The sequence below is a fragment of the Poromitra crassiceps genome (assembly GCF_964638095.1).
Source record: "Poromitra crassiceps genome assembly, chromosome: 4".
NCBI lineage: Eukaryota > Metazoa > Chordata > Actinopteri > Beryciformes > Melamphaidae > Poromitra > Poromitra crassiceps.
Window position 1 is genome coordinate 18,887,142 of NC_139626.1, and position 25,651 is coordinate 18,912,792.

Sequence of the window (25,651 nt, forward strand, 5' to 3'; positions counted from 1 at the left end):
CATGATATTGTTGTGCCTGCAGGTTAAAGGTTATTTCATGATATTGTTGTGCCTGCAGGTTAAATGTTATTTCATGATATTGTTGTGCCTGCAGGTTAAATGTTATTTCATGATATTGTTGTGCCTGCAGGTTAAAGGTTATTTCATGATATTGTTGTGCCTGCAGGTTAAATGTTATTTCATGATATTGATGTGCCTGCAGGTTAAATGTTATTTCATGATATTGTTGTGCCTGCAGGTTAAAGGTTATTTCATGATATTGTTGTGCCTGCAGGTTTCCGCGCTGAAGTTGGACATTGCTAGCAGGCGCGAGCCCATTGTGTGTGAACAGGTCAGTGGTGTCTGTTGATATGAAGAAGATTATGTTGATGTCTTCATGTTTTCATTTCATTTCATTCCAGTGTTCACCTGTCTCTTGTTGCTTTGTCTCAGTCTTTTTCGCCATATGCCTTCTTGACACATTTATTAGAATCGACTATTTTGTATTTAGTATCCCCTATATTGCTGTATTCTTGTATTCTACCACGCCATCTATGGACCTCGCTGAATCGCCTACGCACTGGGGTCGGCCGCTTCAAGTCATCCCTGAAGAAGTAGGGCCTATCGGTCAGTGCGGCATGCGAGTGTGGCGAGCCTGAACAGACTGCCGAGCACATAATCACCGGCTGCCCCCTATACAGCCCACCCTCAGAAGCCGGCCTCTTCGACTTAGGACCGGAGACGAGGGCGTGGCTGCACGACATGGAGTTGGCCATCTGATGATACACGAAAGAAGAAGAAGCTGTATTCTAATTTATATTTTTCTATCTTTTTTTTATAATTTGATCTTATTTCCCTTCCAGAGTGAGATGGTGCGACAGCTCCAGGAGGAGAACCTGCGTCTCCGGCGGCAGCAGCTGGCCTTGGGCCTGAGGTCTGCCGGTGTGCCGGGGGACGTGCCGGGCGCTAAACCAAACGCACCTCTCCTGCAGGCCAAGCTGAAGCAGGCGGCTCGCTGTATCGCCCGTCTGAGCAGGGAGAGGCAGCAGCTGATAGAGATGGGCAACCGCCTGCGAGCCCACATGGCCACTGCTGGACTACAGGGTACAATGACCAACACACACCAACACTGAGTCACTACATTAGAGAACAGTCCTAATGACACCATGCAGATAAAGTTCAGGTTCATCTAAAGGCCCAGACACACTTCATGAAAACAATGACATAAAGATTAGTCAAAAAAAGAAATCAATAGTCAATCAATAAAAACAAAGAATAATTAACCTAAGAATTCTTATCGAAAGCCAGTTTGTAAGAATGGGCTCCAAAATGGAGCTTGTTTTGTTGGGGTTATGAACAGTACAAACAGAAAGTGCAGCTGTGTTGTGATTGGCCGGGCAGCGTTGACATACACAGGAAGTGAGGGATGGCCTCTCTATTGTGGTGTGTTGCTGTTCCACATGGCTGCCCTGATCCTGAGGCCGGGGGATTAGGGGAGAGGTTACACGGAGCTCACACAGAGATCAACATCCCTCACTCTATACATGCACGCACGCACGCACGCACGCACGCACGCACACACACACACACACACACACACACACACACACACACACACACACACACACACACACACACACACACACACCTACCAACATTAGGCTGTGAAAAAGAGGACCCTTTGAAAATGTTTTTTCCCCTTGCCAAGATTTAGCCTAAATTTGGAATGTTATTTAGACACCTTGCTGACAAGCTAGCATGACATGGTTGGTACCAATCGATGCCTTAGGTCTTCTATTTTCATATGATACCAGAAACTTCACTCTGGCTTTAAAACTGAGCCTGCTGCAGCCTCTGAAACAAAAAAAATCCTGAATGTCACGATATTTTGGAAATTGACCCCAGCCTACTCCTCAGGGTTAATGTGTATATGCAAAAATAAATTGTATTTATTTTCTTTTTTTGCAATGCTCTCGTGGACGACTAGGTGGAACCCCGTGAACCAGTTTGGGAACCAATGCTGTATTATGAAACAATGTAATTTATAACATACATCCTATTATAATCCAATATGACATACAAAAAAGTCATCCAGCCTATATTCTTCAAGCAGCGTGTAGTCTCCCAGTAGCCAGCCGTAGATACGTTTTGGGAACAACTCTTGAAAAGCGGTTAAGGCGCCCCCTGAAACCAAAACAAAATGCGTGACACAACTCGTGGGGCGGGACATTTTGAACGATGCACCAATGCACGCAGAGAGCTGGACTTCCATTACAGCCCAGCCCAATCGGATGCTTGCCGCAATTTTTCTTCCATATCTTCCAGATGCAGTAAACAGAGGCAGGTATCCAATGCTCAGATCTGTGATGGCAGAAGGAGAAACATGCAACATGAAAGTCTCCTCCCGCCTGCTGCACTCTGCTGCCGAAAAGTCATTCTGACTCTGTCCATATTTTAGACTCTAAAATATGGACAGTCATAATGATGTCACCCACTGGCTTTTGTACTCCCATCTTTAAGCCTAGTGTAGCCTGTTGCCATGTATATTGTTCTGTTGGACTAGCTACCGCTTAGACGTCAGCTAATGGGGAACCGTTTAAATAGACAAACAGGACATAAAAAATAGAAGCAAAAAGCAACATGTGATAAATATGAAACAAAGCATAAGACAGCAGAAACACACAAAAGCAATAATAATATAAATTTGAAAAGAGAAAACAACAATGAAGAACACTCGCAATGGCAGTGCAAGGTGCTATAATGAAATGAAATGGGTGTCATGTCATATACATAATACTTTTTGTTATGCATCAGGTATTGCACTTAGTCAATATTACAATCAGTCTGTCATTGCACTCCAAACTTGTAAGAGGTAATGTAATGAAGGATTTGTTGAGGAGTCTTATGGCCTGTGGAAAGAAGGTATTCCTCAGTCGGCTGGTGCGTGTTTTGGGGACCTGGGTCTATAGTTCTTGCAGACTGTGCAGCTCAGATCCGGTGACAAGCTGGGTCAAGCACCTCACCCTCCTCAGCGCCTTGTGGTCCTTATCAGCAGAGTTCCTGTACCTAGCCAGTTAGTAAAGCAGCAGGCTCTCTATGGTAGAACCACCATATAGCAGAGAAAACTGTCTGGAAAATCTACACAAAGGACAGACAGACACTTAACAGGATGGCTGTTAAACTCCACAAAACTACAGACTGAGAAAAGACGAGAGAATTAAACCAACAGCTTTGTGACTCAGTCCCAACAAAAACTGTACAGTTCAGGACTTGATGACAGCAATCCAATAAGCACTGAAGCTGTTCTGAAGACAAAAGGTCATAGCCTACTACAGATGCTTCTAGTACTTTGTCTATATTGTCATTATTTTTGTGCTTGTGCATGAACAAAACACTCACCGTTTGAAAATTGTCATGCCTTCACTTATATTTGTATTTCTCCTCAGTCCCCCAGGCCTCTGTCAGACCAGCACAGTCAATGGAGCCAGAGAGGGACTCCTCCATAGAGAAACATGGAGACCAACATGGTCGTCTGTCTGCTCTAGAACAGCTGCAGTACCAGCTCACCTCTCAGGTCACTTCTCTTTCTTTGTTCCCAGTTTCCTAGACTTCACTGCAGGATTCCCACGGGACCTGGCAATCCTTGAAAGTTTGTGAATTTGAGAAAAAAATCAAGGCCTTGAAAGTTCTTGAATTTGAGGGAATGGGGCCTGTAAAGGCCTTGAAAAGTAATTGAATTTGATGTTTAAGGTGTGGGAACTGGGTCATTGGCCTATACCCTACAGTCCAGGTCTGACTGTAGAATATGTCCATGATGAGGAGTGATTCTGCGGTTGTGCATTTCTCTATGCGAGCAGCAGAGGGCGCAGTGGCTTCAGTATTGTCTTTCTGCCTTTAGGAGCTGCAGTACGCTCAGAGGCAGGGGCCCTCCATTGTGGTTCAGCCGCACCTCTCTGAGACCGACAGTGGAGGTCGGGGCACAAACGGGGCTGCCAACCCCTGGACCCAGGGGTACAAACACACAGCCGGGCCTGAGGTAACACGGTCCTAGATACTGCATTATGTGAAAAGATCACTAGCACTCCAAGAGCTACAGTTCACTGCTCATATTGTATGGAAATCTGATGATGCAAATTGAAATTGACTACTAGTTTGTGATAGCCTGGGAGAAACCATCCTGATAATGTGACGTCACATTCTGTTTTGCTCTCTGTATGAGTCTAGACATCCAGCCTCCCACAGCTATTTCCTGAAATGACAATGTATCTGGGCAAATCAGGGACTGCGTCGTAGTTGATGATGTGACCGGGCCAATCAGGGACGCCGCTGGCAAAACGGTATTGGCGTCTCCCGAAGCAACGAATGGTAACATTAACGTTAGTTGAGTAAACACCGCCATAATTGCAGTTATTGCAGAAATAGACTCAATAACAACAATTAAACAGGAACAGGAGTATGCACCAGCAGATTTTCTCAGCGGAAAAGATGTTTTTGTGGTTCCTCCAGCTGGATTTGGATTGGATTTGGCAACGCTGATTGGCTGAAGGAGTTGTCTGTCAAGGCAAGTACTCCCACCCAGTGAAGTCACTGTGGACGGCTGGAAGTCCAGACTGATACGTAGAGTGAAACAGAGTGTCAGGTCATGTTATTAGTTTTTTTTTACCAGGCTAAGATTGTGCAGGAAAAAAACTGCAAGAAGAAGAAGAAAATATCCTGTGTTACCTACAGTATACTGCCAGTAAATTACCTATACTGCCAGTAAATAAGTAAAGCAGCAAAGAAACGCCCTCACCTCTCAGTCCTCGCCTGCTCTCTTCCTCCTCTTCTTCAGCGCCCAAGGAGCAAAGAGAACACACCTCCTCCACTCAGCCAGTCCCAGAGCTCGCTGCATCTGGATCCCTCCAGCCCGTCTGGACCCCTGCTGTCATCGGTGGCGTCGGAGGGCTCGCTGAGGGAGGTGTGGAAGATGCTGGACCGAGGCCTCAGTCCATCAATACTCACTGAAGGTAACTGGAGAGGGTCCAAACTAGGCTTGGACCACTGTGAGCTTTTGAAGACCCATACCGGTATTTTCGGATTGAATCTGCAGATATTGTGTATATTCAATAGGTTTATGTTTCCCCCAGAATTTTTTATAGAAAGATAGAATGGTTCATTTGTTCAGGTGAGAGCTGTTAGGCCAGGGTCAGGTGGGTTCATTCGCAGACACATGACGGCCGTAAAAGGCTTGCAGGCAAGAGTAAACGTGGACTGGACATGGATGATTCTACAATCTGACAGTTTGAAGCTGGCAGAGCTGACTCTTATAGCCCTCGAACGTGACAACATTACCGTATGACATCATAAGTGAAATCACTCAACTTCAACAGTGACATGTCAGGTGTAAATATTCAATGATGAACTTATCAATTATAACATCATCACTGTTGACATTGTCTTCAATGATGACATCATTAAAACCTTTGACAGTGACATCATCACTGTGACGTCATAACCTTCAACAGTGACATCATCAGTGAAATCATCAATGATTACATTATCATCAGCGGTGACATCATCATCATTGACAACAGCACTGACATCCATCATCATCATTGGTGACATCATCTAACAGTCATCATCATTGGTGACATCATCTAACAAGCAATAACATTCAAACTTGGGTTGCAACTTGCACCAAATAACCCCACTGAAAATATGAGTCTCAGTCCTCTATCAAGAGAACTGTGATGTGTCTTGTTAGGAGTGAGAACGCAATCAGAAACAACTACAGGAATCCACCCCAAAATGCACCAAGGGCAAACATGGCATCAAGATGTGGTGAAATGCCACCAGATAAAGTCAATTTGTTTGACTCCAAAATCTCTCTTGAAATGTCAGATATGAGGGAGGGAGGGAGGTTGCCCAATGCGTGGACTTGTTGGTGGGATGAGGGAGGGGGGATGCCCACTGCGTGGCCTTGTTGGTACAGGGAACAGTTTCCCAACCGACCCGTCTAGCTGCCAGATCAGCCTGAGAGGCAGTGATCACCATCATATCACATCATTGTGAAACTGGACAAACCTTTGTTACTTTGGGACAAATGTAGCAAAGACTTCGTTTGGTACAGTTGAAATCACTGAATTTGATTCAATTTGTTTTGATATTACACAGTTGTATAAGTAAGTCAATATTAGATACCATTATTTTTATTTCAACGTACGCAAGGAACTATTGTACAATTAGTTAGAAATGTTTGGCAGCACGACTTCATTCCTGGCACATTTTGCACCCGCCATGCCTCTGTTAACAACTTTGTAGCCAAACGACCAGGTCACGCAGCATTGCACCAATGACTTTGATGAGTTTGAGAGAGCAAGCGTTGCTCCACAGACGCCACTGCCAAGCATTTCCAAATGATGGTAGACATTGGCAAGGAGGAAAGGTTGACTTTGGGGTGTCATGCCGGACACAGGACATGTGCTGAAGATGTTCTCCGACATCTGGTGTCTGGGAGTCACCACAGACCAAGTTCATAAATGCTGCAATACTGAAGGCTTCCATCAATGGGCCATAGGCTCAATCGCCATTGTGTTAACTCACTATCTGATAGTGAAAATATATAAAAATAAAAGTCACTATCTGATACTATCAGATAGATAGTGACTTTTATTTTTATATATTGTTTTTTATTCAGAATTCTGAGGAAAAAAACAACATACATGTGACATCACTGACGATGTCACTGATGATATTATCGATGGTGTACCGGAATTTGAGTCTGGGGTCCCTAGATTTTTGTGACGTCAAAGTGGGGTCACAAGCCAAAAAAGGTTGGCCCTGCTCTATGGAGTCCTGCTTAGTGCCATTTGGTTTTTCATATTGGAGCATACATTTCTTCAAATAGAAGCCACAGCCGCACTACCTGGACACCCTTCAATAATTACTGTTATTTCCATTGTTACATTGGGGGCTTAACACAGACCTCTGTGTACCCCCCTCAAACAATTTTCGAGCAATTTGAAATGAATATTGAAAGACCTAGATCAGTGGTCCTCAAAGTGGGGTACAGAGACCACCAGAGGTCCTTGAGAGAGTTCCAGGCGTAAATCCCTTAGCAAATCCATGAATTGTTAAACTTCAGCATAAGCCTATTTTATTTACATAAAGTTAACAAAATTGGACAACATAGAAAAATTATTATATTGGTCATAGTTTCACTGTTATACCTACATTACAAATAGTCATGGATTTCTGGAAAATCATGTCAAACAATACAATACAATACAAACATGTTCTCAGATTTGGGTCCTGAAGACAAAATGTTATCTGTGGCCCTAATGTGTCAATGAGGGGTCCTTGATATGAAAAAGATTGAGAATCATGGGCTAGATCAGAGGTGGATGGAGGGCCGCGGGTCAAAAATAAATGTTGATGTTGTGTGAAATTACATTATTAAAATGTATTATACTTTAGAGACAGCTTACATTCTGAATCTAAAATATTTTTTCAAAATAATAAAAACTACTCTTGTATCAGCTTAACAGTAATTTTATTAGGTTTAGAGTTGATTGAAAAAACACATAGCCCATTTTCAAAGAGAAAGACACCTTTCTGACAGAAAGGCTCTAACCCTCCCCATACAACGCATTCTCATTCAGATATCTTGAGGTGAGGTCAAGGGACCCCTTTGAAAATAGCCATACCTGTTTTCCCCTCGTCAAAATGTAGCCTAACTTTGGAGCATTATTCACCCCCCCCCCCCCCTCTCCTTCCTACCCCTTGATACCAATGGTTCCTTGGGTCTTCTAGTTTCATTGTGGTATAAGTATCATCACACTAGCTTCAAAAATGAGCCCACCAGAGCCTTTGAAAGACAGTAATATCCTCCACAGATTTTTCTTTTTAGATCTGGGGCTATTCATAAAACATTGGGGCTATAGTCCCCAATGCCCTAACGACGCCCATGCTTATTTCAATCAGTGAAAGAGAGTAGCAAAATAGACTATTAATTTATATGAAAAGTCATGGATTACTACTTTAACTCAATCATGTGAAAGGCTGCAGCAGCCTAAACTGTTCTCTTCATCATGAGGTTGTAATGGAGCGGGGGAACATAAATGATTAATTTATCCTGTCTGCACATAAAGGTGAAGGGGAGCGGAGCACCAGGGACCTGGCTGAGCCCAGCGGTGCCGGAGTCCATAGGAGGGTGCAGGGTGTCAGTGCTCCCATCCAGAGCCAGACCAAGAGCCAGAGCCAGGCCCAAGAGAGGAGGAAACCCACTAGAATGACCTCACACCCAGCCAAGACAGGCAAGCCCGGAGGCCATGGCAGGGCCAGCAAGATCAGAAACTACAATATCAAGGACGGATGGCCCGGACAGATGGGCCAGTGAAGGGATGGATGAGTGTTGAGGGGAGGGGAAGCATGGAAGAATGTCCTGTTCTTGGACCATTGCATGAGTGCCAGTTGCGGCAATCTGGCTTTCTATTAAATAAATTAGGCCTTTTTATATTGGTCTATTTTTATATTGGCTTGTATTAGTGTGATTTTTGTCAAGTGTGTGTGAAAACATTGAGAAGATCCAGCTATCTTCCTTCAACTAGGAAACCTGTGAGTTCCACTGCACATTATAGAGTCATGGTGCTTAGAGCAGGTTATCTCTGCACTCCCATTTTAGGTTAGTGAGGAAAAAGAGCAGTTTCCTCAGGACATCACAGACATATGCATTAGCTGTAATGGTGAACTCTAGTAACCCCCTCCAGTCAGAAGAGCCTTCCTGGTTTCGTCACCGCCAAGACCCCGCCTTTTAATCACCCTATCTCTTAGCAACACCCGCCCCTCTATTTTGACTGGACCAGGCCACACACCCCCGCTCTGTGATTGGCCACTTTTCACATCATTTAGAATATTCGGATGTGTGTACCCACGTGTGTCAACCGATGCCGGCTGTTCCTGTTTCAAAGATGAGTAATGTTGTACGAGTCGAGTGCATATCTAGTTTCGTTGACTACTTCTTATCAACTATCGTTTACAGTTGAATGGATGTCTAGCCTGAAAGTGAATATACATAAGAGGCGTGTAACCTGCAATTTAAGGTCAGGAGTGAAACATATACATGACAACAGGCTATAAAATCCACAATGAAACATAATGTTACTGGTATTAGGATTTTTATTTGGCAAATCAGTTGTACATGATGCTGAAGCATTTCTATTTTATTTGGTGTTTATTACAGTAAATACAATATACATAACAAGATATGGAACATATAAATACCTCCAGTATACATTTTTTTTAAATAAATTCAGAAATAGAGGGCAAGACAACACAAAGCTCAAAATGCTTCTACTACAGTAACATAACCAAAAATGGTTGGCTATAAAGTACAAAAAAGTTACCTCAAGTTGATTCCTCTGATACATGTCCACATCCCATGATTTAAACAAAAAGATATGGGACAGATCAGTCAGGTGTCAGACTATTACCAAATATTAAATGTCCTGTGCAGAATGTGGAAAGGTGAGCTTTGACTGGAACATTGCTCGGGTACAGTGATGTTTCTCAATAATCCCTCTCAAATTGTGCCTGAATTTGGTGGTGATGCTGAACTTGAACTTGAACTTGGCTGCCTGCACCAGTGTCAAGCTCGTCAGAATAAGAAATATAACTTCTGGGTAGACTTTTCAAAATAAGACCATCCTCGGAAGACTCGCATGTAATGTTACTGAGAATCAGAAACAGTGGGACAAATGTAGGCTACTGCTTATAAGACTTATAAGTAAACTGACGCTGCCAAATGGTTTTGTTGTGTGATCTGATCTCATGATCTTGCGCAAATTCAGCTGCCTTGCAAGGTTAGCTTATAAGGCCCATCACAGTGAACTTTTTAATCTTGGAACCTAAAAGAGAAATTTGCATGAGAAATAGGAGGTGTGGTGTGAGAGAGTGTGAAGAGGGTCATTTGAGTGAGTCTCACTCTCAATGAATGATACTTGGCAGCTATGGAGACACTTGAACCACACCCTGAAGACAAGTTATTTTGAATCGTATCACAATTATCTATATCTCACTGATGAGGAGTGGGGGGCATCCACGACTGTCTGTATCAGTGATGACACACAATTATTCAAATGACATCACTAATGACATCATCACTGAAGGCATCATCACAATAGAGCACCGCAGGAATGAGTCCAGAAGTAGCGCTTGGGTTTGTCAGCGGAAAAGTGAATGGGGTTTTAGAATGGGTACAGTATTTCACTTAAATACATAAGGTCTGTGTGTGGTTAACAAGTTTATGGGAGCACACATTTGGGTTCAGCAGGATAATCTTCACAAACATGAATAACTTTTATGACTTTTGGAATGTAAATGCATTTTTTACGTGATTTTTAGAAAAGACTTCAAAAGGCATAAAAGTGATTAATGTTCATGAAGAATCATATGTGGACAAACAGTTATGAAAGGAGCTATAAAACCCCATTCTTCTCTTTCCCCCTGACGAACCTGGAAGTATACTTCTGGACTCATTCCTGCAGAGTGACATCACTGACATCAGTGATTTATGACATCAGCGAGGGAGGGTAGGGAATTCCAGAAGGAGGCGGTAAGGATGCCAACTGCCATTGAACACCACAGAAGAAGAAGAAGATTTATGACATCACTGATGATAGCAGCCTCATCAGTGATGTCATAAATCCTTCCGAGGTTATAGGTAGGACTGGTCGTTTGTGTAGCCGCACTCAGTGAGTAAGTCCAACACACTGAGTAAACGGGCACTGCACTAGTTTATTTTGAAGGCAAAATCGCCCGACTTCCGGTTTCTTTTCAGCCAACCTTGTAACGTTACAGCTTGGCGCAGCAGCAGAAAGCAACGGTATAGCCCAAAAGGAGGATCAGGGTGAACTGCAGTAACCCTATCTTACAATTTGCTCTCCCTACACGGGCGTTCAGCGAATTACCCATCACTGGCTGGAGCCGAGAGCCCTGCCTCTTTTCTCATTGGACTGAGCAGCCAAGGCAAGCTGTCAGCCCATGTGGCGTGGCCAGGCAGAATGTGACACATTTAAATTCATCGGAGGAAACAGTCAAACAAGCGGAGGCTTATAACGTCAAAGGAAGATACAGCCATTCCTCCCCAACCAGCAACGGTTACAACAATATACGCAGCATCAGAGGGTAAAGGAATACTGGGAGAATAGATGCCAACCAATTGCTAACATTACGCCAACTTTTCACCGATTCATTCGTCTTCAACAACATCAAACATCATCTGAAACTACACAGGTAAGTTCAATGACAATCACTGGAAGCATGTTATCAGGTCCCGATGCGTGACATCTCTATATGCGACAGAACTCGTAGTTCGGTAAAGGAAAGCACAACATAAAGTATGACTAAATACATTTTCTGATGCATTGCGTTCTACTCTTCAATTCGGCATACACATATTCCCCCAAACAACATTTATTTAGCATAAAATGGCAACTTTAACACTTTGTTCTCTAGCACGCTGCTGTGTGTTTGGGTGATGGAAGGTCGTGTCGAGTGCGGACCCCACCACTTCTAAAGAGTTGTCATTTTCTGCATGTAACGTTACCTGATGGATTATATGTGCCGAAATGAATGGTGGTTCATATTAATTCACTGGAGGTCTTGTTTTGCGTTTCCAATCAGTATAAACCATTGCCGACAATCAAGGCCACGTTAACTTGCCAATATAGCTAATGGAGTTTGGTTTACCTTGTCTCGCACAGCAGCTAGCGAACAGAAGCCTTATCTAACGTCGACACGGCAATACAGCTGAGCAGCAGTGTCATTGCAAGGTAAGGTATCAAGTCGGTGCAAAATATCCTAATGTTATCAACGTTTTGTTAGCTCTGCATTTGGCTAGCTAAAAGCCGGCCGGTGCAACCATAGATGCAACGTTTGTTGTTAAAGAACTTGGCCCAGGAGGACTCACACACACGTGTACTAGCTGTACTTGCTTGGGGCTACAATGATATATAAAAAAGTAAATAATTCAGGTGTGTTGCTGCTACTCTGATAGTGTTGTGATGCTAGCAGCTTCTCTAGCACTCGTTTCTTTAGGGCATGTATCATCAAAGGGATGAGTTCATAATGTTCTCACATGGAGGCTTAATTAGTCAGCAGAAAGCTGTCTAGGCCTGCGGCCACGCCGATGATTACTGACTGAGCTCAGCTTGTCTAAAGAAGTCAAGGAGCCATTTAGCTACTGTACATCCATTCTTCTCAATTTAATTGTCCTCATAAGTGACTTGTACACGAATGGATCTCTAGCTCCTGTGTTATGGAATATTCAATTACCTAGAATGAAATGAATATAACAAGGGTAATCAATCACGATAATCACAATAAGGATTTTTTTCTGGATATTAATAGGTATCATAATAGTATGTTGATGTTAATCTCATTGAACTGAACCTTAATGTCACTACTTGTTTGAGTTTTTGAGTAAAAATTGCTTGCCCTCATCAATTTAGGCAGCAAAAATACCTGTCACAATATTAAAATATCTTCATATCATCACGATATGATTCCATTGAAAGATGATGAACTAAAACTATTGAACTGTCGTCCAATTGGAAATCTAACAATGAGTTGATGGAATATGAGCTGGGAGACATTATAATCAAGTCAGTGTGTATAGTCGGTGAGCAGCATCCTTGGTTGGACTGTGCGTGAGATGGGACCAGGCCCATTTTGAAGTGTGGACGAGGAATTTGTCATCTAATGTCTGTTGGGGGGGTAAAGCATCCCCCCTTACACATGTGACCTGCGTGGACAAATTGCAGACGCCCTCTGTCTTTCCTACTCAGCCAAGATGGTAAAGAGGGGCGGAGGAGTTCAGGTAGCTTTCAAAAGAAACTGGCTAGCCTGGCAGTCCACCCTCTTTCTCCACCCTCTTTGCCAGCCTCCGAATTAGTCAGCATGGGGCTTATTATCATTGGTGATTAAAGGGATTTCTGAATAATACTAAGTTATGATGGTGATTAAAGGGATTTCTGAATAATAATACGGAGTTATGATGACAAAGGCCTGAAAAAGAATAGCAGGAGCTCTGGGCACATAAAGCAGAAAGCTGGGAAGGGCAGAGGCTTGCAGATTTACTTACTACCAGATCCACATCCAGTTTCTCTAGTCCACACTTCATTTACTCACTACCAGATCCACATCCAGTTTCTCTAGTCCACACTTCATTTACTCACTACCAGATCCACATCCAGTTTCTCTAGTCCACACTTCATTTACTCACTACCAGATCCACATCCAGTTTCTCTAGTCCACACTTCATCTCTATGTGTGGATGTCATTTACCCACACTATAACAAACACGTGCAGCAGTGTTCATAGCTTTCAATTGACATCACACAACCGTTTCGGCACCATCTCGAGGACCAATTTGAAACAAGATGCCCACTATATATGCTGTAAAAGTGGAACACTAGTGTCAAACAAATGTTAATATGTCAAAAACTATACATTCCATCACTTATATATCGACATTGTGAGTGAGAGCAGAAGTAGCTGAAAGGGCGATATATAATTAATATTATGTATGTAGTGTTAAATTTGTGTGTGAACTTTCAGTTTTTAAATGTGTGAAAAGTGACTTAGTCAAAAGTGCAGCCTGTAAACTTTAAGTCTGGTAGAGTGAATTATGACATCACACACTCTAGGCCAGCTCCATAGACTCCCATTATAAAGGTTGAAAAAGTATAGAACTTTAACTGTGATTTTTCCAAAAGTAGTCTACAAAAGGTATCAAAAGGCTGAATAATAATCTTAAGTACTAAAAGTGTTGACCTGTTTAAAGTTTGAATGGAGTTCGAAGTACAAAGTATGAAGAGGAGTTAAGAGTTCATGGTTTGAACAGTCCTCCCACAGACTTAAACAGGTACTGTAGGCTACTCCCCCTACTGTAGATGTCAGCCACAACAAAAAGGCCACGTGACTGAAACCATGAATAGCATGTTCCTGCTAGAACTATGTGAACCAGAAACGGACCCCTCCCCCTGCATCATGGCAGGCTATAATAACGATGGAATTTGGTAATCATCATCAGTATGTTTCAGCAGGCTGTGTGACAAGTCCACTCTTGTTGTGGAGTTCTGTTTGACGAGCCTAATCTATGTCTGGTTTGAAAGGTATGCAGTTTCCTGGATAGGCCGTCCAAAACACAGTGCTGAAATGTCTCCTGGTTGACTTTAATTTGTAATTGCATCCTTTAGTTCAGCGCAAGATAGCACGGTGGAGTTAGTTAAACCAAGATAGCGTGGTGGAGGCAGAAACTCAACTGGTATATAAGTGAGGAATCCAGGAATGCTGGGTGACTGCGTGTGTGCTGACTTGACTGTGCCCGACTGGCAGCGGGTAGTGCTGTCATGTGTCAGGCTGGTAGCGTGTGATCTGGTCACCGTCAGTCAGGACTAAGGCTATATATACGGTGCTGAAGGTGGTAGCGTGTGATCTTGGCCAGGTAAGGCTAGATATACGGTGCTGAAGGTGGCACAACAGGTCTTATCTCCCATGGCACCATGGATGCCAAATCCTGTTAGGTGACCCAGAGAGCTATGACAATCCGGCTTCTGCTCGGTGTCCCGGAATGACTGTCACCAATTGGGTTTTCTCTGTGTCACTAAGATCACTTTTATATGGCCCTTCACCATAGTATGCGTTGTGTATGGTTGGGTACTGATAGTGGTACCAGTCCTTTACAATCAGTACCACATTGCAATGCAGATTTACAGTAGGTGCCTCATTTATATGCCAGCATGCCCCGAGCTGCTGAGTGAAATACACGCCCTCTGGTGCTTCGAAACCGGCACTTCATGGAGCACGCCACGCACACCTTCACTAACATTATCGTTTGGAGCGTGCTGCTTGAAATCCTCTTTAAAAAAAAATCACTTTAAATCTGCCTTAAATTTGAAAAAGGATCAGTTCAGGCAGTGTTTAGCACTGGTATCGGAAAAATACAAAACGATACGAAACGATACCACACATGCTTGTAATCAGTAACTCAAGAATAATCAGTGTTGCCAGATACAGCTGATGGTTTTCAGCTCAAAAACTGTTGAAAAACCGTCAAAACGCAGACAAAACCGCCCAAGCAATGGAACCGACTCCCAAAGCCCATTTCCCCCGCACAATGCAATTCAAAACAGCCCACTTGGGTGGAAACCCGCCCAACAATCTGGCAACACTGAGGACAAATACCTGATAGAAACTTCTTACTTGCAGCACAGGTTCTCCCAGTATCTGATTAGATTTTGGCGCACCTTGTGCATACATTTGCATATTAATGAGGAAGAACGGTGATCCTTTAGGTAGCTCAGGTGCCTCTTGTTGCCCTGATAGATTTAGTGCTGAGATGCTGCTGAGTTTCTCACATGCATTATGTGAATTCCAGTGTCTGTCTAGTATTCCTTTTGCACAACATTATGGCTGTGATGGTTGTATTAACTGTTGCTGGCTTAGCCTACTTCTCCTGCTGATACAGTAGTAGTGAGTGACATTATGTGAAAATTGATCAGCAATTGTAGACCTGACATCTGTAGTGTGGGAATGATGCCACCCTTACCTCACATTGCATTTACAGTTGAGCTTCCGAGTGGTAATTACAAGAAGGAGTATGGGAGGTTTTTTTATGCTCTCCAACATCTCCCGCTTGTGGAAGTTTGTCAATAAACTTTATATTGAATTAACTCTGCCTGATGTAAAGTGAGCAGCAATCTCTGCTGCAGTTGGTTAATGCTTGGTTTCAAATTCATGACAATCTTTTTGGATGTGGCCGTTCCAATGACTTGTACACATCTGCACTGCCAACTTTGTAGCAACGAGATGCCATTCTGACTAAGGCTGGGAGATATGGACAAAATCAAATATCTATATATTTAATATCTATATATTTTTTACCAAATATATCCATCGATATTGCGATGATATATTGTAGGGATGATCATTGGTGCTTTCACAAAATATTTACACAATGAGATTTTTGATAAATAATCATCAGTAATGTGGATATAATGACTATGTGGGTCAAATAAAATGGAACATCTAGAGCAATCTGGTAAGTTCAGAAAATTATATATTTTCCATAATGCAGCCTTTAAACCCGGGAAAAGACAACACTCATGCCATATATCACCATCTTACGATGTCTAGTCTCATATCATGATATCGATATAATATTGATATATTGCCCAGCCGAAATTTTGCCCCTCGTCTCCTCTTCAATGCTGTGGCAATGTCACTTACTGGCTGCCAGGGTGCATTATGGGGATTCTTGGCTCTGTTGACTCATTGTCTGTCACTCTTCTGAGATGACAGGTGTGTGTGTGTGTGTGTGTGTGTGTGTGTGTGTGTGTGTGTGTGTGTGTGTGTGTGTGTGTGTGTGTGTGTGTGTGTGTGTGTGTGTGTGTGTGTGTGTGTGTGTGTGTGTGTGTGTGTGTGTGTGTGTGTGTGTGGTGTATTGTATTTGGTTTGCATGTTGCCTCTGTCTGACCTGGCAGTGACTAACACACAGGCAGAGAAAGACAAAATGCAACCAACAGACAAAAAGAGTGAACTTCATAAAAGGCATCTGGACAGTGTTATTAAGGAAATATATATATACTGTATATATACAACACACATCAATACCATACTATATATATATATATATATATATATATATATATATATATAATATATATATACAGCATAGACATGTGGACAGTGTTATTAAGGAAAGATAGGTGCTGCATGTCTAATACATTAAATTCTTTGTAACGCTTTAAAAAGGCTTCAAATTGGCAGATGCTATTTAACTAGGGCTGGCCGATCATTCAATATTAGTGTTTATCATATCTCAGTAGAATCATATTCTGATATGGTGATTTTGGGATAGCATGACACACAATGTCTAAATGTACCATAAGTGGATTTTACTCTGACAAAATGTAAGTTTGAAGGAATTTTAGATTCGAAATCACACTGCCATTCAGTTCAACTCAAATCTCAAACATTTCAAACTCATTTCAAACATGTTGCCCAGCACTAGGTTTATCCTCATTAGCGCTAATATCTCTTGTTATTGTGTGTCTTACTGGGCTGCTTGCCCCGCTCTGCACCAGTCTGCAAATAGACAGGATGGAAAATGCCAATGGCATCATGCAGATTGGAGAACATCATGTTTTAGATGGACTTCACTGTCTGCTTGAAAGAGATGTGAGTGAGATCCAGTGTGTATCTCATCATGCAGATTGGAGAACATCATGTTTTAGATTGAAGTCACTGTCCGCTTCAAAGAGACGAGATGATTGAAGAACATCATGTTTTAGATGGACTTCACTGTCTGCTTGAAAGAGACTAGATGTGAGTGAGATCCATTGTGTATCTCAGCTGGAGGTTCTAGCTGGTGTTCTGGGGAAAAGACAGGAGGACTGCTGCCTGTGTGGAGTTGAGGCAAAGACTATTGAAGGCAAGAGACGAAGCTCTGGCGTTTATTTTTTATTTTTTTTACAACAGCGCTACTGCCATTTTGGTCCCAAAACCAAAACGCCTCTTTGCGCCAATGGGACAACAGCACAGAACCATGACAGCCAATTAGAGGTGGTCTCCTTCAGGCCAAAATGGAGGATATCATTTGCTGTGCGAGTGTGCGCTGATGTTGCAATGGGACAACCTAATTAGCCTTTGGTTCTTCAGCAATTGTAAGTTCTTTGGTTGAGGTGCCAACACACTTCACATCACTGCGTCTAGTCACCGCTAGCCCCGCCCCGCGAGCTCATTGGTTCAATGCAGGGCCGACATGGAATGGTGTGGCACAGAAACGAGGAACAAAGATCCGGGCTGGGCGCTTGCACGCACGCGCTCACACACACACACGCACACGCTCACACACACACACAGACAGTACAGTGGGACATGGATGTGTTCACTCATGTGTAGCTTGTGACTAGACCACATTGTCTGCTGTAAGTGCTCTGTCATGCGTGCTCAGAAGGACCTTGCGTATCAGAACCTCAGATTCTGCCAGTTACACACGATCAAATACAAATTCAACTGGAACTATTTGATATGCAAATTACTCCACAAAGAGCATTGGTTTCACATTTCATATTTTCATTTTAGTTGAGAATTTAAAAGCATTTTGCTCTTCCCCTGAACGTTTCCCACTGCCTACATTATTGAATGTGTATAGTATGTGAGTGAGTGTTGCGCATGCACGAGCACACACACACACACACACACACACACACACACACACACACTCACTCACTCACTCACTCACTCACTCACTCACTCAATGTCTGGTTAATCGGTTAGAGGCGGCTCTTTGGAACCCCAAGTTATTCTTCAAAATACTTTAAATATGCAAGGAACTGGGTCAAGACTAAAAAGGCGATACTCAATATTAATAACAGCTCCTTGTGCTCTGAGCCTTTCAAATATTTATTTTGTGTCACTACTTACGTGCACGTTTTCACCATATCTTCCTCTCAGCTCAATCTGAATGGGTCTTATTTGCAAACACATGCCAATCGTCACAAATTCTCCCCATTTTTTGCTCCGTTTATTATTATTGTCCTCTATCTTACATTGCTTTCATTTTTGTGTCCTGCATCTCGCGCATACCTTACATTCTCCCCGACTCTCACTGTCCACCCAGTGTGGATAAAAGCCCCGTCTACCTCTCTTATTCTCATGTTGAACCCACATGCTCTCTGTCTCTCTGTGCCCCACAGTAGTCCAGCATGGAGGAGATAGTCATAGCAGGGATATCGGGCCGTCTGCCCGAGTCCAACAACCTGGAGGAGTTTTGGGAGAACCTCTTCAACGGCGTGGACATGGTGACGGAGGACGACCGGCGGTGGAAGCCAGGTGAGAACATGCTTGGACTGGATACTACGGGTAATTGTTCAAAGTCAGACAGTTGGAGAGATGCTGTTAAGAGCAGAAGTTCAGGCTGAGACTTAAGTCAGCTTTAGACTTTGGTCAGGTTCAGACTTTAGTGAGGTTTAGGCTTTATAGTCAGGTTTAGGCTTTAGTCAGGTTCAGACTTTAGTCGGGTTAAGACCTTAGTCAGGTTTAGGCTTTATAGTCAGGTTTAGGCTTTAGTCAGGTTCAGACTTTAGTCACGTTTAGACTTTAGTCAGGTTAAGACCTTAGTCAGGTTTAGGCTTTAGTCAGGTTAAGACCTTAGTCAGGTTTAGGCTTTAGTCAGGTTAAGACCTTAGTCAGGTTTAGGCTTTAGTCAGGTTTAGGCTTTAGTCAGGTTTAGGCTTTAGTCAAGTTTAGACTTTAGTCAAGTTTAGACTTAAGTCAGACTGGTTGGGGTTGGACTATGGAGTTTTCAGGCTTGAGTAGACTGTATAACAATATGGACGTAGCCTCTGTGATGTCACCCATTGGTTTGTGGACTCCCGTTTTGAAGTCTCGAGTAGCATTTTGACCCTCGAGTCGCCATCTTGGTTATTTGGAGCCGGACAGAGTCTGGGATCAGCGAGCTGTGCCTCCAAATCATAGTCTGCACTCTACATGCAGCATCATTTACTAAATGAACATCAGGCTGTAAATGTGTTTATTTCTGCTGTAACGTTGGCATCATTTTTCAGAAGCGGAAGTTGGCGCTTGCTGTGTTGACCTGGAAAGTTGTGATAAGCCTTTAGCAAGCCCAGTGATTAGATAAAGCCATGTCTCTATCCCTTTCAAATGATCTAATCAAGACTTTTTATTGTCCCAACGAGATACATGTCTGAGCAGAGCTGTAAACATTTATGATCTCATCCGAAGTGTCAGTTTATGGTGGCAAGACCTGATGGACTTAATTAATCTGTCATTAACCCCATGGAGATGAGTGCAAACAGTGTTTATTATTCCTTAAGGTGTTTAACACCTTAAGGAATAATATGCAACTGTGGAACAGTGGAATATAAAATAAGGCTTTGAAATCTCAATGCAAACACACTAAATGCTAATTACAACAAGGGCAAACATTCCCTCCTTTTTTATGAATAACCAGAAATGGAGCCCGCTGAGCTGGCAGTGCTCATTCCTACGTGCCTCCTCCTCATCATCCTCCACATTTGTACTTTGAAATGCCGTCCTTTTTGAAAGTGGAGGTGCTGTAAAAACACATTGCTCAGTAAGTTCTGACGATGACTGATGTGTTTGCATTCAGGATCAGGATAACCCCGACTACACACTAACCCCAAATCAAGCGTTTGTACTGTATCATTTCCCCACAATGACTTGAAGTGTGAAACTTGGGCTGCTTTCGAAACACATTGCACGCTCCATAAGTGCAGTCTTTAAGCGGTCCGGTCATGCTTACTGTCTGAGCCAGGAAAAACCCTGCTGAAAGAAACCTGTTATCCCCCAGTGCCTGGCAACCATGGAGAGCTCACATTCATGTGCTGAAGAAAGTGTTTGACCGGGCCAGCCGACAGCGCTCAGGCAGGCCACCCACACCAGGCCACAGGGGAGGGGAGGGGAGGTTTGGACTGAGAAAGGAGGAAAGCAGAGGTTGAAGGCCCTGAGACGACCCTTGCATAGCGAGAGGAGGGAAAGAGAATGGGAAGGTGTCCTGTTGCTTTGACGAGGGATAATGTACAGTGGAGCGCTTGGTATCACAAAAATTCACCCCGATGCAAAGTGCCCCATCACCAAATGCTAAACTAGCTAACTTACCAGCCTCCACCAAAACTAGTGCAGCAGCACTGCCTGCATTGACCATGAGTAACGTCTATTTGGCACGAGGTGTCGCCAGTTAATCTGTTTAGAAATCAACAACATGGACTGGAATTCTTGAGAGTTCTTGAGAGAATTCTTGCGAAGTAATATGATTAGGTGTGAAACAACGATCTGTTATTTCTGAATCTGAATCACATTCACAACAGACCGTTTTCACATCTAATCAGGTAATGCTTGTTCATGTCAGAATGTTTAAGTAATACATGAAGAGTTTACACTTTACAACAGGTAGGCCTACAACATGAATAACACATTATTGACATAAGATAATGCATGTTTGACTTACCGTAATCACTTTAGTTGATGTTGGGATATGTTTGTCTGGGTTTCATTCAATTGAGACAATACATTGTCATTAACAAACATGTATAACAATACATAATGCAGTTGTTTATTGTGTATTTAATATCTTGCAGCGATACACGCGATACATGGGTGCATGTCTGTCTGTAAATGGAGAGATCACTGCGTCTCTGTCTATGTGAGACCGCTGTGTTTGAAACAGCTGGAGGCCTACAGTAACAGTCACTGTATGGATTTTTTTAATCTATAACATTCAGTAAATAGCGAAGCTGTCAATTTCATGACTTTAGATATTAAAGTAAAGGTAAAGTCCCAACGATTGTCACACACCTGAGTGTGCGAAATTTGTTCTCCGCATTTGACCCATCCCGTGGGGGAGCGGTGAGCAGCAGCAGTGCCGCGCTCGGGAATCATTTGGTGATCTAACCCCCCAATTCCAACCCTTTTGATGCTGAGTGCCAAGCAGGGAGGCAATGGGACCCATTTTAATAGTCTTTGGTATGACTCGGCCGGGGATCGAACTCACAACCTCCCAGTCTCAGGGTGGACACTCAAACCACAAGGCCACTGAGCTGGTATTCATGTAATAAATATACAAATGTCAATTATATGGTAATCTGCACAAGAAATAATGTTCTAATGATCATCCGCTTATAGTCATCAATTTGACCCTTCCAAAGTGATCACTATAAGAGGAGTGCACTGTACTTTAGAAACTGATCATCTACCATTTGTTTCCAGGTCTGTACGGTCTGCCCAAGAGGAACGGCAAGCTGAAGGACATCAGCCACTTTGACGCAGCCTTCTTCGGGGTTCACCCCAAACAAGCCCACACCATGGACCCTCAGCTCCGCATCATGCTGGAGATCTCCTACGAGGCCATCGTGGACGGAGGTCAGAAGAACCGGGAGGGAAATGGGGTGAAAATAGACTGGTTAAAAATATGGACAAAGTCTCTGACTACCCATTGGTTTGTGGACCGTTGAAGCTAGCGATTGAGACCATAAACTAGGAAAGTGTTTACAGACGTCATAAATCAAGTGAGAAGTAGGGTTATTTCCCCAATGACGTCTATAGACGGTTTACACAGAATTGTGTTGCTGGGAACGGTTTAGAACCTAGCTTATGTACTGTCAGTTATTCTTATTGTACTCGCAAACACTGCAACAGGATTTAAATTGGGGGAAATTTAGAATTTGTATGTTAAGTTGAAACCGTCTATACAATCAGACTTCTCTTTGCAGCCATAGACTGTATAAATGGGTGAGTTATATAAAAATTCACACCCACGTACAGTTGTCATGAATGGTGAAATTTGTTATAGACCAAAACCGCAGCCCCCCCTCACCACCAGGCTGTAAACATGTTTATTTGTGTTGTGAAATTTGGTATTTTAACATCGGGGTCTATGGGGATTTACTCACTTTTGGAGCCAGCCTCAAGTGGCCATTTGAGGAACTGCACTTTTTGGTACTGCCACGTTGGCTTCATTTTTCAGTCTGGAGGTTAGGGCTGGTGTGAAAAGCATCATGGTGGGGGATAGTGCCTTGACTTGTGTATTTTCCTGGTTGCTTGTATGAATGGGGTCTCTGGTGTTGTTCTCATGTTGTTGTGGTGTTGTTCTCATGTTGTTGTGGTGTTGTTCTCATGTTGTTGTGGTGTTGTTCTCATGTTGTTGTGGTGCAGGGTTGAACCCGACGGCGTTGCGCGGCAGCAGGACGGGTGTGTACATCGGGGTGAGTGGCTCGGAGGCCGGCGAGGCCTTTAGCAGAGACCCGGAGGAGCTGCTGGGCTACAGCATGACCGGCTGCCAGCGCGCCATGTTCGCCAACAGACTCTCCTACTTCTTCGACTTCAACGGTAAGCTCACGGCTTCTCTTCACTTGTCTTTTCTTATTTAGTTGATGATGTTGGTTGATTGGTAGATTCCTTTCTCAGCACAATCCATGCTGTTCCTCATACTAGCTCCAGATAGTTAGCCACAAACCAACACAAGGTCAGTGGGGTCACACTATCTGTGCAAGCTGACTAAGGCTCACTGAAATGTCCTCCCCAGTGCACACAAAGTACATTTCAGGCTAAGCCCAACCAAGCTGTTTTACTTGCCTAAACATCACGAGGGAACGCGACACTGTTTTCAACACAGAAATGGTGTAATGCCACCAGGCTGGACTCGCGGCCCGGCCACGGAACCGAGCCCGCAGGTCAAGCTCCGGGCCCCGGTGGCGTGGAAAAATGAGAATGGGAATGAGAAAGTGTTGTTGATTTTTATTAATTTCCAGTAGATATCTTCTTTTTATCTCTGAATATTGATATGACTCTGCACCTACTAGTCCTACGCTGCATACTTACACTAAGACAAATTCCCTGTATGTAATCTTGCATATTGTGGCAATAAAAGTGATTCTGATTTTGATCAATTTAAATCATTTTAATATAGGTTATTTTTTCTTGTTTTTTTTCTTTTCTTGAATCTACTTGTCCTTGTGCTCCCCAGGCCCCAGCACTGCCATTGACACAGCCTGCTCCTCCAGCCTGCTGGCTCTGGAAAACGCCTTCCAAGCCATTCGCCATGGCCACTGCGATGCTGCCCTGGTGGGCGGAGTCAACCTGCTGCTCAAGCCAAACACTTCGGTGCAGTTCATGAAGCTGGGCATGCTCAGTCCTGAGGGAACCTGCAAGTCCTTCGACTCCTCAGGTAAAAGAAATTTCAAGCTCCCATTTAACTTGTTCTATATAAATATATATATATATATATATATATATATATATATATATATATATATATATATATGTGTGTATATAGTATATACGCACACAAAGAATGTGCTGTACATGAGATCACTGAGAAGTGTTTTTGTGGTGATCCATCTGCCTAGCTTTTCTTAAAACCTATTTTTTTTATGTTGTCTTTTATCCTATATTTCATTATGACATTGTTGCTATTTGTTATCCTTTTCAATTGTCGAGGCACATCTTTATGATTCTGTCCCCAGGAAATGGGTACTGCCGTTCTGAGGCGGCGGTGGCCGTGCTGCTGACCAAGCGGTCCATGGCTAAGAGAGTCTACGCCACAGTGCTCAACGCTGGCAACAACACAGACGGATACAAGGAGCAGGGTGAGAAAGACATCACCTGTCTTATGTGACCACTCTGCAGCTAGTCCACCCGCTCTGTTCACCTGTCTTATGTGACCACTCTGCAGCTAGTCCACCCGCTCTGTTCACCTGTCTGATGTGACCACTCTGCAGCTAGTCCACCCGCTCTGTTCACCTGTCTGATGTGACCACTCTGCAGCTAGTCCACCCGCTCTGTTCACCTGTCTGATGTGACCACTCTGCAGCTAGTCCACCCGCTCTGTTCACCTGTCTGATGTGACCACTCTGCACCTAGTCCAGCTGCTCTGTTCACCTGTCTGATGTGACCACTCTGCAGCTAGTCCACCCGCTCTGTTCACCTGTCTGATGTGACCACTCTGCACCTAGTCCACCCGCTCTGTTCACCTGTCTGATGTGACCACTCTGCAGCTAGTCCACCCGCTCTGTTCACCTGTCTGATGTGACCACTCTGCAGCTATTCCAGCTGCTCTGTTCACACTGTCTGATGTGACCACTCTGCACCTAGTCCAGCTGCTCTGTTCACACTGTCTGATGTGACCACTCTGCAGCACCTAGCTGCAAATGTCATCACCAACTACGAGCAGCGTCGTCAGCCAGAATAAAATGGAAACTTCCGGTTAGAACCTTCACCATAATGGCAGTTAAATAAAGTAATAGCCCTATTGATGCACGTTGCAACGTTTTTGTGTGTGACCCAAAATACACAGAACACAAAGAACACAGACAAATTGGAGGAATATCGGCTACGGTTGAAAAGTCAAATTTAACCCTTTAGCGAGTCAACTGTTTTGTTCTGTTTTTTATTTACTCAGTAATAAATTAAAGCTTTTATTTTTAAGGGAAAAGCTCCTAGCTTCTAGTATTCTGTCTATTTCTTGCTGGATTGATGCAGCTTCATAGGACTAAACTTTAAATGAATGATCCACATCATAGAATGACCACGAATTAAGTCAGTAATGGTGATACACTGCTGCAGATTGGTTGCATTAAAGAATAAAAACCCAGAGGCAGAGAAAATCAATGTATTGGGCCGTGAGCTTGAGGGTCATTTAATTAATGAATATGCACAAACAATATGCGTGAACATTAATCGCGGGATCAAAGATTTCACTTGTTTGCTTTGTCAGGTCCCAATAACATCGTTGTCATGGAAACTGAACGCCCAAACGCAACAAAAGTTTTCCATTTCATGCAGCGAGTCTTGTCGTGTAAGCTAGGCCTAATAGGCAGAGGGGTGTAATAGAGAGTGGTGACCTGCACCGCCACTTTAAACACACACACACACACACACACACACACACACACACACACAGAGCAACCTTTCCTCTAGTCATCCTTCACACACTCGGCCGCTGGTGCAGCAGCAGTTTATAAACAGACATGGGCGGTGACTGGACAGTGAGGGGAGCGTGTCTGGACCGTGATACGAGCCGCCCTCCATCCACCCATCTGCAATGTTATGTCATCTGCAGACTTAATCTAAATAAGGACAAGGACTGCTG

General features: G+C 43.4%; 2 protein-coding genes across 2 annotated transcripts in view; both read left to right on the plus strand.

Moving 5' to 3' along the window:
* The window catches only part of ccdc57 (coiled-coil domain containing 57), a gene marked incomplete at both ends in the record, with an annotated part of 64,333 nt that extends 55,977 nt beyond the window's left edge, over positions 1-8,356 (plus strand). Inside the window, 6 exons of the mRNA XM_083635802.1 lie at positions 275-331; positions 843-1,083; positions 3,426-3,553; positions 3,878-4,015; positions 4,811-4,985; positions 8,109-8,356. Of these exons, the coding sequence (XP_083491928.1) occupies positions 275-331; positions 843-1,083; positions 3,426-3,553; positions 3,878-4,015; positions 4,811-4,985; positions 8,109-8,356 (987 nt within the window). The remainder of the gene's footprint in view (positions 1-274; positions 332-842; positions 1,084-3,425; positions 3,554-3,877; positions 4,016-4,810; positions 4,986-8,108) is intronic.
* Positions 8,357-11,080: 2,724 nt separating this feature from the next.
* The window catches only part of fasn (fatty acid synthase), a 55,942-nt gene continuing 41,371 nt past the window's right edge, over positions 11,081-25,651 (plus strand). Inside the window, exons 1-6 of the mRNA XM_083635412.1 lie at positions 11,081-11,250; positions 18,720-18,855; positions 21,772-21,924; positions 22,717-22,890; positions 23,528-23,728; positions 24,027-24,149. Coding sequence (XP_083491538.1) covers positions 18,729-18,855; positions 21,772-21,924; positions 22,717-22,890; positions 23,528-23,728; positions 24,027-24,149 — 778 coding nt within the window. The 5' untranslated portion in view covers positions 11,081-11,250; positions 18,720-18,728. The remainder of the gene's footprint in view (positions 11,251-18,719; positions 18,856-21,771; positions 21,925-22,716; positions 22,891-23,527; positions 23,729-24,026; positions 24,150-25,651) is intronic.